This window comes from Sphaerodactylus townsendi, linkage group LG10 (genome assembly GCF_021028975.2).
Source record: "Sphaerodactylus townsendi isolate TG3544 linkage group LG10, MPM_Stown_v2.3, whole genome shotgun sequence".
Classification (NCBI taxonomy): domain Eukaryota; kingdom Metazoa; phylum Chordata; class Lepidosauria; order Squamata; family Sphaerodactylidae; genus Sphaerodactylus; species Sphaerodactylus townsendi.
This window is the reverse complement of record NC_059434.1, coordinates 78,762,851-78,774,316: the sequence shown is the minus strand read 5'-3', so window position 1 is coordinate 78,774,316 and position 11,466 is coordinate 78,762,851. Positions and strand designations below refer to the sequence as shown.

At 46.6% G+C, this 11,466-nt stretch overlaps 1 protein-coding gene across 1 annotated transcript in view; it reads left to right on the top strand.

Annotated features, from left to right (window-relative positions):
• Positions 1 to 11,013, top strand: part of BMP3 (bone morphogenetic protein 3) — a 41,716-nt gene extending 30,703 nt beyond the window's left edge. Inside the window, exon 3 of the mRNA XM_048508849.1 lies at positions 9,070 to 11,013. Within this exon, the coding sequence (XP_048364806.1) occupies positions 9,070 to 9,261 (192 nt within the window). The 3' untranslated portion in view covers positions 9,262 to 11,013. The remainder of the gene's footprint in view (positions 1 to 9,069) is intronic.
• Positions 11,014 to 11,466: the final 453 nt, after the last annotated feature.

Below are 11,466 nucleotides of genomic sequence, written 5' to 3'. Positions count from 1 at the left end.
CTAGGGTCGTGATTCACCCGTTGGAACCATTGCACGGTTGCTTCAAAGCAAAGCCACCAAGTAACTCACACCTCGGAGCCAACCATTTTTTCTAAACTAAAACCTCAGTATTCAGGTTAAATTGCCGTGTTGGCACTTTGCAATAAATAAGTGGGTTTTGGGGTTGCCGTTTGGGCACTCGGTCTTGAAAAGGTTCGCCATCACTGCTCTAGATGATCTCTGTCATCTGGAGACCAGTTATAAAAGCGAGGGGATATCCAGGCCTCACCTGGAGGTTGGCAACCCCTGTCATTTTCAATGTTTTCCTCCTGCTACACAGGAATGGAGGCAAGTGAAGCTCTTCCTGGTGTGCCGGGAAAATCTCTGCCTGCTTCTACTAAAGACAGACGAGCAAGACAGCAAAAACAATACAACAGTGCTAAATATGTACTACGAGCTACACTCTGGGTAGCAGGGAAGAAACGATTTTTAATGTAGATTTGGCGCTTTGTGGCCTTCTGGCAGCAAAGAGCTTTTCAAGCTTTTAAAAATATCGATATGCTTATTTTTATCCTGCCATTTGATCTCGCTTAAGGCCTCCAAAGACAGCTTACAATATAAACACAAGATTATTTATATAAAACCGCAAAACGGAGCAGATTAAAGCAGCAATATCAGGGCCACCGGAACCTTCTGAAATGAAAACAGGATGTTGCTCGGCTTGCTAGGTGTCACAACCAGAGGGGGAAACCGGCAATGTCACCAACGTTGGTATATTTCAAGGCTGCCACCCCCTGCTGTAGCAGCAGCAGTGGCATAGTGGCTAAGAGCAGGTGCACTCTGATCTGGAGGAACCGGGTTTGATTCTCAGCTCTGCCACTTGAGTTGTGGAGGCTTATCTGGGGAATTCAGATTAGCCTGTACACTCCAACACATGCCAGCTGGGTGACCTTGGGCTAGTCACAGTTTCTCAGAGCTCTCTCAGCCCCACCTACCTCACAGGGTGTTTGTTGTGAGGGGGGAAGGGCAAGGAGATTGTAAGCCCCTTTGAGTCTCCTGCAGGAGAGAAAGAGGGGATATAAATCCAAAACTACTCCTCCTCCTCCTCCTCCTCCTCCTCCTCTTCTTCCTCTTCTTCTTCTTCTTCTTCTTCTTCTTCTTCTTCTTCTTCTTCTTCTTCTTCTTCTTCTTCTTCTTCTTCTTCTTCTTCTTCTTCTTCTTCTTCTTCTTCTTCTTCTTCTTCTTCTTCTTCTTCTTCTTCTTCTTCTTCTTCTTCTTCTTCGAGGTCCCTCCTCCTGAGGCCAAAGAGCTGGCTGGCAGGAGTAGGTTTACCAGGTATAGTCCCATAACTTCTAGCCCTCTTCTTGTCACTGCTCAGTGGTGGGACTTACTGTCAGCCAAAGCAGTCCTAGAGTGGCATAACTGGCAGCACAGTGATGTCACTTCTGGTCTGCACCGGAAGTGATGTCATTATGTCACTGGCAGTGCAGGGGACACTCTGGTATTTGGGGGAAACTCTGTGGTAGAACATTTGCCCAAGTACCAGAGCATCCTCATGTTGCCAGTAGTGTGAGGATGTCACTTCCAGTGTGCACAAGAAGTAACGTTATCGTGCTGTTGGCAATGCCAGCTTAGACCTGTGTTTGCTGCCAGTAAGTCCGCCTGCCAGCCAGCTGATCACACAGGAGCCCCCTGCTCTTGGTGGGGGTCCGGCAACCCTAGCCAAGGGGACTTGCTAGAAGCAAAAAGAGGCCTGGGCCATCAACATCACTTCCAGTGTGCACCAGAAGCGACATCATTGTATCACTGGTGATGCAGGACATTGGTATTTCAGCATAAATTGTGGTAATAACAGCTTCTACTATTCTGCTAGGAACATGCACAGCGCTGTAGCTGAGGGTCTTCTGAGGTACAAACCATACAACTTTGTTGAGAGGGTCACTTCCTGTGTGTACTGGAAGTGACATCATCACACCATTGGTGTTGCTCTGACATTCAGACAGAGTGATTTTTGCCACAGTTTTTGGCCAAATGCTGCAGCGCCAACAATCAGAGTTTGCTGAAGGGGCTCCCCTGCCGTGGAGAGAGCGGGAGATGGGACTGAGGCCTCTTCCGCACATGCAGAATAATGCACGTTCAATTCACTTTCAGTCCACGTCACAGCTGGATTTTGCTGTGTGCAATAGCAAAATCCACTTGTAAACAATTGTGAAAGTGGATTGAAAGTTCATTATTCTGCATGTGTGGAAGGGGCCTGAGAGACAGTCATATGCAGCTTGAACAGTTAGAAGGAAAGAGAGGCCCTTCCCGCGCGAGCGGAATACAGCGCCCTAGGGACGGCAAAAACGCCATCCCTGGGGAGCTGTTTGCAGCAGCGCCGGCTGCACCGCCTCCAAGCGGCACCAAGGCACCACTTTTAAACCTCACTCATGGAGTGACGTTTTCCAAAAGCGGCGCCTTCCTGCCGGCGGAGTGCGAATCGCACCGGCAGGAGGGCACCGCTTTTGGCCCCTGTGCTGTGCGACAGGAACTTACCTTGTCTTCTGTGTGCAGCTCGGGACGGCTGCAAAGACACGCCCCCACTGCCTTCTGACCTCTGCGGGTCAGACGGCAGTGTGGGTGTGTCTTTGCATACGTCCCAAGCTGCACACAGAAGGCAAGGTAAGTTCTAATAAGCACAGCAAAATAACTGTAATGCAGAGCAGCGCCCTGCGAGTGTCATATCGCTGTAGCGACCACTCGGGACTGCCTCTAAGGATCCGTTGGAGCCGTTCCCGACGCTCTACCAGCTTACTTTAAGCCACTGGAGAGCCACTGCCTTGGCCGTGCGGAAACGGCCAGAGGGTTGAGAGATTTTTAGATGGGATGAGTTGAAAATGAGGTGGTGGAATCCTTGAGGGAGGAGTTTCTTAAGTGGCCCCCTGGGGTTATAGGGTCTGTTTTTAGGCGGCCCTGTCTTAAACTGTTTCCTCTGGAGCTTCTTGCTGCTTGCAGAAGAGAGGAAAGCTAACGACAGAACAAACAAGCCAACATAGCAGTTTGAGAGGGGGCTTTTGGGGGTGGGAGCGGACCATTAGCTTATTCGGCTCTGCTTCGTGCTGACGCTGGAATTCCAGCGCTAATCCTGCATAGCACAAAACATTTGAAATTCAACAAATTGAAAAGAAGAAATGGCTTAAGGGGGGGAGGGGGAGCAACTTTGGAGAGATTTGCTGGCTCTGAGAGATTTGCTGGCTTTGCGAGTCTCCCAGATGTTACAGAAAACTCTCCTTTTGCAAATGGATACGGTATCCATCAGGCCTTTGTGAGAAAGCTGCTTTTCATGCCAATGGCTAAGAGCCGGGTTAGCTTGGTGAGGATACGTATCCCAGGACTGCTGACTTAGTCAACCTGTTGACGATGAATTCCTAGTAGCTGCTCCAAGTCGGATTTCAAGGCTCACCCTCTCCTTTGTTTCTCCTGTACAACAGCCTGCAAGCTATTGTAGTCTTAGTTAATGCCAGCCCATTACATCACTCAGAGGAGCTGTGGCTCAGAGGTGAAGCATATGCTTGGCATGCAAAAGGTCACAGGTTCAGTCCTTAGCATCTTCAGGTGAAAAGACCAGGTAGCAGGTAATGTAAAAGACTTCTTCCTGAGACAATGGAGAGCCGCTACCAGTCTGGTAGACAGTACTGACCTTCTTGGACCAATAACCTGCTTACGTTTATGCCAGTTTATTACTTTTATAATGCATTCATATAACCCAGTGATGGCGAACCTTTGGCACTCCAGATGTTATGGACTACAATTCCAGATGTTATGGACTACAATTCCTATCAGCCCCTGCCAGCATGGCCAATTAATATGCTGGCGGGGGCGTAGAACTCAGGCTGAATGCCCATAACATCTGAGATGGAACCGCTCGCCACCACTGATATAACCCATTCATATGGCTCCATGCCTGGTCATAGTGCTGAGCAGAGTAACTGACAAAAGTGGTATGAACTTTCAAACTGGAAGGGCCACCATTTCTCCTCAGGAGCCTCTGAAAAAATAATAGAGTTGGGAGAGACCCCAAGGCCCATCAAGTCCAACCCTCTGCCGTGCAGGAACACACAATCAAAGCACTCCTGGCAGATTCTCAGATGCTTTTTCTATATGAGTTTATTAACTATAAAGGGAGGGTTACATGGAGATAAAATAAGAAATCCTTTCTTTCCTGTTACACATCCACATTACTGTACGTTTGATTACATCTTGCAGTTGTCTCGTGGTCATGTCTGCTCAGAGTTAACTTTATAACTTCAGATGTATGTGCTCACTAACATGTGAGCAATGGCTATCTGATTGACCAATAGCCAATCAATAGATCAAGTCGTAAACAGTGACTTCAGCAACTTGTTTACATACAAACAGTTAACCCTTTTATAACTGAGTTGTGACAGACACTTGCAGAAAGCCAACAAAATGGCTGAGGAGTGGCACTCAAATTGCAAGGGAGCTACTGGTGCTTGGCCTTTAAATAACCTCTACATTTCAAGTCAACGGGACCAAGGAGGCCAATTCTGTGGTCCCCTGAGCAAGACGCCCCAAGCAGTCCTCCATTGTTTCCTAAGGGGGAAAAATGTGAGAAATGTAAAAACCAAGAGTCTCTCCCATGAGAATTTCATTGCAGACTAGGACTAAGGCCAACCAGTGTGAAACTCGTAAACCTGGACAAGTGTAAAACCTTATCTGAAGCTATATAAAACTCAAGAGTCCAAACATATGTAAAATGTGAGAATCTCAATGTAAAACATGAGAATCCACCCCAAAAACCTAACACAACTCAACTCCCACAAACAAGGAACTTAAAAAAACAACAGCAAAACTTGAAAGTGACAGAATCATACCTAAAGTGGCCTGAAAACTAAAATCAGCTGATACCAAGCCCTAGGAAACACAGAAAGATGACAGGGAACAGGAGAGGGCGGGGTGGGGGAGGGACGGGAGAGAGAGAAAAACAAGTCTTTGGAGTCTATAAATGCCAGCACTTGATATTCCCAGTGAATCCTGAATATTTCTGAGATTTTTGGGACCCATTTTTGGGTGTATAGAAAGAAGCTCAGATATATTTTGGGGACCAGAAGATATCTGAAAAATACCAATAATGTATTCCCCTCACTTGCTGGGACCAAGATGTCCCATGCCACTGACAGCTGAGATCATGCTGAGGTCCCATGGTGCATTGGCACCTGCCTAATTGTGCCACCCTACGCAGTCACTAGGCTTGGTTGGACAGAGAAGCAGTCCTACTTGCTACTCAAAGGGGGTGGGGCCAGGATTCCACCCTCCTCCCCCCAGCACCTTAAAGACTGGGAAGAGAAAAATGGGAGAATTTAGAATGGTGCCTAGAGTATCCCCTGCAACATAATGATGTCACTTCCAGTTTTCACCAGCAATTATGTACACCATTATGATGTCAGTGCACTTCTCCCCATGCCCTTCAGATCCTCTTGGTGCATCCTGGGAAACACAGATCAGGGATTATTTGTGCTTACAGTTCTGTGGAAACTCCATTCTCTGTGTAAAGAAAAAACAAACACGCACACTCTCACTTTCTCGAAAATGCCTTTTTTTAAAGGATCAAAGATTCTGAATAGATTCCGGAAAGCTTTTCAAGGATCTGCTCACCTCGCCTCACCTCCATTCCTTCTTTACCATCTGACACTCCCTTGTGTCTTTCTGATTTCTTGTTCCCCCCTTTTTTTCTTCCTTGTTTGGTTTCCATTAGCCTTCCCTCAGGTGGAGCGGAAACCTACATTGTCAAATGCTCAATTCCTTAATGGTCCTACTTTTTGCTAGCTCTGTTTCTGTAGTCTCTGAGGCTATGCTATCACACAGAGCTAAGTCAGATACCCAGAAAAGGCACTGCATGTAGAAAACCACATATCCAAATGCTTGTCCCCTCCCTCCCTCCCTCCCTCCCCAAAATGTGTTTCATCTAAGAACCTAATAGATATCTAAAAGCTAAAAGCGGCAGAATCAGTGGGCCATAAACTGCAGGAAGTGCTGAGAGCCAGTTCCACACGTGCTGAGGACTGCTTCAATTCAAACACACCATTGAGACCTCTCGTCCCTCCTTCCCTGACAAATGTTTCCAAAATGACGTTCCTATCAGCTGTTCGTGGCAAGGCAGAATATGCTGATACGGCCATTTCAGTTTCTTTTTGATTACCCAAATTGCTGTGGTGGTTGGTTTTGCTTCTGCTCATTTTCACCGCTGTCACCGATAAGTCTTTCACGGCATTCCTGACTCACACAACTTATTCATCATCTGTACGTGGCTGAGATCTGAATGGAGGCAGGCATTCTTTTTTATGGGAATAATTGGAGACAAGGGAAGAAAAGCTGGGTTGGTTTGTTCGCAGGGCGATATGAAACCCAAATGGGGACGTTTGAATTGAACAGGGTAGCTTTCGAAGTCTGGTCTTATGTAGGGTTGCCAACTCCGTTGGGAAATTTATGGATATTTGAGGACTTGGAGCCTGGGTTGCAGATTTAGAGAAGGAATAGACTTCGACAGAGTATAATGCCATACACTCCACCCTTCAAAGCAACCATTTTTTTTGTAGGGAAACTGAAAACTGTAATCTGCAGCTCAGTTGTAATTCAGGAGATGAAGAAGATGATTTTGGATTTATATCCCTCCTGTAAGGAGACTCAAGGTGGCTTACAAGCTCCTTTCCCTTCCTCTCCCTGTAACAGACACCTTGTGAGGTAGGTGGGCCTGAGAGAGTTCTGAAGAACCATCACTAGCCCAAGGTCACCCAGCAGGAATGTAGGAGTGCAGAAACACCTCTGGAGTTACTTGTTAGCTACCCTGAGCCCAACTTGCGGCCAGGAATTAGGCGGGACGTAAATTTAATGAAAAATAAAATAAATAAACCCCTCTACATCCATTGAATAGCTGCTTAGGAGGGAACTGTGAAACCTCTCTCTCAGATGGTGCTTCCAAGACAAAAACCAAAGATGTTACCTTTAAAACTTCATCCATAAGAGCCTAACATAAATGGAATGTAACTGCTTCTTCCCTGGAGAAACGGCACTGTACTGCGAGTCATCAAACATCCTTTCTGCTGTTGAGTGTGTAAAACCAAAGAAGCTTGCAACCCCATTAGGAAAACCTAATAGACTTTGGAGAAGCTCAGCCGCCCAATAAAATAGATCCCTGTTTTGCAGATTGTAAGACACAATGGATATTTCATGAATCCCTAATGGAATCTAGCATTGGGCTCATTCAGTCAGAACCAAAGGACCGTCGGAAATTCCCTTGACTGTCTGGTGATAATACAACACCCGTTATTTGTCCCAGTTTGAGTTGTATGTCTGGAGGAAAATAAATACATAAAAGCAGCCTGCAAGAACCATTCTTCATTTCCTTTGCAGCTTGGTTTTACACCTACTTTACAATCGCTGGAACTCTAGAAAAGTTTCCGAAGAAACCAAGGCAGGGTGCTTTAGGTTCTCTTTCCATAAGATTGATTGCCTAAAATAAACAGGCTGCCGCGGGCCGTCGTTTCGCTACGTCAGATGTCAAAGAGAGACCTCGTTATGAATGGAGAGACATATTACATCTCTCATTTTTCAGCAAATTGTTTATGGCCAACTAGAGTCTGCTCTACTTCGGTCCCTTTCAGAGTGAGGAGAAGTGTTTAATGAATCCATAGTGTAGTCTTTTGTTGGTGGTGATCTGTCAAAGCCAGAGATGCTTAGAAATCTGGAGACTGGCCCAACCCCTGCATCTCTTGTGGAAATTAAACAAGAAAGGGCTAGTTGTGGTGGGTTTTCCGGGCTGTGTGGCCATGGTCTGGTGGATCTTGTTCCTAACGTTTCACCTGCATCTGTGACTGGCATCTTCAGAGGTGTATCACAGAGGGAAGTCTGTTACACAGTGTGTCCAGTGAGAAGGGAATGTTTTAGTGGGGTATATATTGTCCATGTCCCAGGGTGGGGAACCAGTCAGTAAATGTTTGGGTGGAACTTGTTATGCAAAGGTGTGGTTGACTGCATTGTATGAAGGGTGGGGTTTTTTTCAAGAAAGGGCTAAGCTGGTGTTGAATTGAAGGAGCAGAGAGAGTTCTGCCACTCTAATGCTGACAGTTCCTATATTCCTCACAGATTAATACCGTGTTTCCCCGAAAATAAGACAGTGTTTTATATTAATTTTTGCTCCCCGAGATGCGCTATGTCTTATTTTCAGGGGATGTCTTATTTTTCTGTGTTCTGTTCGTCGGGCATGCTTCCAAACAAAAACTTTGCTACGTCTTACTTTCGGGGGATGCCTTATATTTCGCACTTCAGCAAAATCTCTACTATGTCTTATTTTCAGGGGATGTCTTATATTTGGGGAAACAGGGTACATCTCAAAACTAACTTCAATTTCTCCTTTCTCTCCTTGTAAAACATAGCCAAGAGTTCTCTCACACAACTTCATCCCCCTACACACACCTCTCTCCCTCTGACTCTCCCCTCTTTTTTTCCTTCCCCCTCCCCCCCTCCCTTTTCCAAAACAAAAAAAGAGAGATTCCACCTAAACATTAGGAAGAACTTTCTGTCAGGGCTGTTCGACAGTGGAATTCACTGCCTCGGAGAGTGGTGGAGTCTCCTTCTTTGGAGGTTTTTCAACAGATGGCCATCTAGAGATGTTCAATGTATTGTCGAAGGCTTTCACGGCCGGAATCACTGGGGTGCTGTGTGGTTTCCGGGCTGTATGGCCGTGTTCTAGCAGCATTCTCTCCTGACGTTTCGCCTGCATCTGTGGCTTCAGAAGATGCCAGCCACAGATGCAGGCGAAACATCAGGAGAGAATGCTGCTAGAACACGGCCATACAGCCTGGAAACCACACAGCACCCCAGATGGCCATCTGTCGGGGGTGCTTTGATCGTGTGTTCCTGCATGGCAGAGGGTTGGACTTGATGGCCCCTGTGGTCTCTTCCAACTCTATGATTCTATGATTCTGTAGTACAGTGGGGATTTGGACATGAGCTAGATGTCAACTGTACTGGCTGTGCTGTTATAGAGATTGCCCAACTCCGTTTCAACTCCCTCCATCTTCTCTTCTGCAGGCCTTAAAGCCATCCAACCACGCCACCATCCAAAGCATAGTGAGAGCTGTGGGAGTCGTCTCTGGGATTCCCGAGCCGTGCTGCGTCCCGGACAAGATGTCGTCTCTCAGCATCTTATTCTTCGATGAAAACAAAAACGTGGTGCTCAAGGTCTACCCCAACATGACAGTGGAGTCTTGTGCCTGCAGATAACACCCTCCCAAAGCCTGTGGAGCCTTCTCAACATCTATTCTCCGTCGCCTGCTCATTGACTTCTTTGCTTTATGGCTCCCCTCCCCTCCTCCAACCCCCCACATACTCTTTCACACCCTGTTTTGCACTGCCTATGCATTTCATTCTCCAAAGTCTTCTGAATGGGTACGAATGAGCGGAAGAGCAGAAAGTGAGAAGGAACAGACCGTGTGGTTCCAGAACTTGGAAAGATGGAAGGACCCAGCTGTAACTTTCTTCCTGGGAGGACATGATGGGAGAGAGAAGAAGGAAAGACATCAGCGACACCCGGAAAACTTTGTGTTGTGAGATGCTCGTAAGAAGCAGGGAGACATCTGCAAAAGAACTCGATCGAGATGATTCGAAGGTTGTCTGGAGGACCTTTTCGGAGAAAGCTTTTCAAACCACCAAAATTGCCGGGCCATTTGCCCGTTCTTCTAGAGACTCTCTTCCAGAGAGATTCGTAAATATATTATGTGTTTCTGAATTAAGTTACTGGGAAATTCCTGTAAAAGTGCTAAATACATGTGTACGCAAGTGTCCTCAAGTCACAGCTGACTTATGGTGACCCCAGCATGGGGCTTTAAAGGCAAGTGAGAAGCAGAGGTGGTTTGCCATCACCTTCCTCTGCAGAGTCATCCTTGGGGGTCCCCCATCCAGTTATGAACCCTGCTTAGCTTCTGAGGTTGGGCTCTATCATGTCACTCCCCCTTCTGAAGTGCTATATGACTTCATCAAGTATGGCTGATCTTAGAAATGTGCAAAAATTCAATTCTGAGACTTATTTTCCTGATATGGGTCAAGGTCTGTGGTGGCAGTGAACTCCTGAAATCTCATCCCTGTCTTCAGTGGAGCAGAACTGGTAGAAGGGGTAGATCCTGGTCTGTCAGGGGTTACTACAAGTAACTGCTGTAGTAACCCGCTTTGGACTGTCCTATGCTCTTGCAGTAGAGCCCTGTTTAAACGTGACAAACATGCACCTTAACCTGTGCAGGGGGACATATATTCACAGCAGTGTTCAAACTAGGTACTTTTTTCCTATATATGGAATATTAATCCTTTCATTCAATCCATGTCAAGTTATCACGCCTTGCACAGGCAATTGTAGAATATAATACCTAGCATCCGTATCCCCATATGGGTATGACCAATGTCACAGTTTTAAAAAAAATCTCACTGACAAGCAGTGTCATCCTGCTTATTAGTAGTATGAAGAGAGTTAGAATCATAGAGTTGGAAGAGACCCCAAGGGCCATTAAGTCCAACCCCCTGCAATGCAGGAACACACAGTCAAAATTCGTGTGGACCAAGTCCAAGGATCAGGGTGATACAAGATTCGTACTGTACTCCCTGATGGCTTGCTAGTGGTTGAGTCCTGAGTTTTCTGGTAGCTTCCTTGTATCATTCATGGTCATGTTGCCTCTACAGTGGGAGATCTACCAGACCACAGCCCAGAAAACCCACAGTAGTCAATGGGAGATCTGTATGAACCATGGAATGGATATAGAGCACTCAGTGAAGTTAATTGCCTTATCCATTTGGCATTACCTGACTCCCAATGCATATGATAAACCAGGGATCTCCAAACATGGTGCCCGCTGATGGGTTTCCTTGCTATACAGTCCCAGCATGGTGTAGTGGTTAAGAGCAGGTGGATTCTAATCTAGAGAGCCATGTTGGATTCCCCACTCCTCCACCTGAGTGGCAGAGGCTGATCTGGTGAACCAGATGTGTTTCCCCACTCCTCCACCTGAGTGGCAGAGGCTTATCTGGTGAACCAGATGTGTTTCCACACTCCTACATTCCTGCTGGGTGACCTTGGACCATTCACAGTTCTCTCAGAACTCTCTCAGCCCCACCTACCTCACAAGGTGTCTGTTGTGGGGAGAGGAAGGGAAAGGAGTTTATAAGCCACCTTGAGTCTCCTTACAGGGGAAAAATGTAGGGTATAAACTCCTCCTCTTCCTCCTCCTCTTCTTCCTCCTCCTCCTCCTCTTCTTCTTCCCTGCACCTCACTGAAGCAATGGGGGCTTCAGAAGAACCTAGGGAGGATCACCTTTGTATCTGCAAGGAGCCCTCATTCCATTGCTCCCATTTGTAAAGGGATTATGGATTTGGCAGTGTCCAAGCCATTTTATAGTACCCCATTTTCAAGATTCCACATGTTCCCACAGGTTCAACAAAATT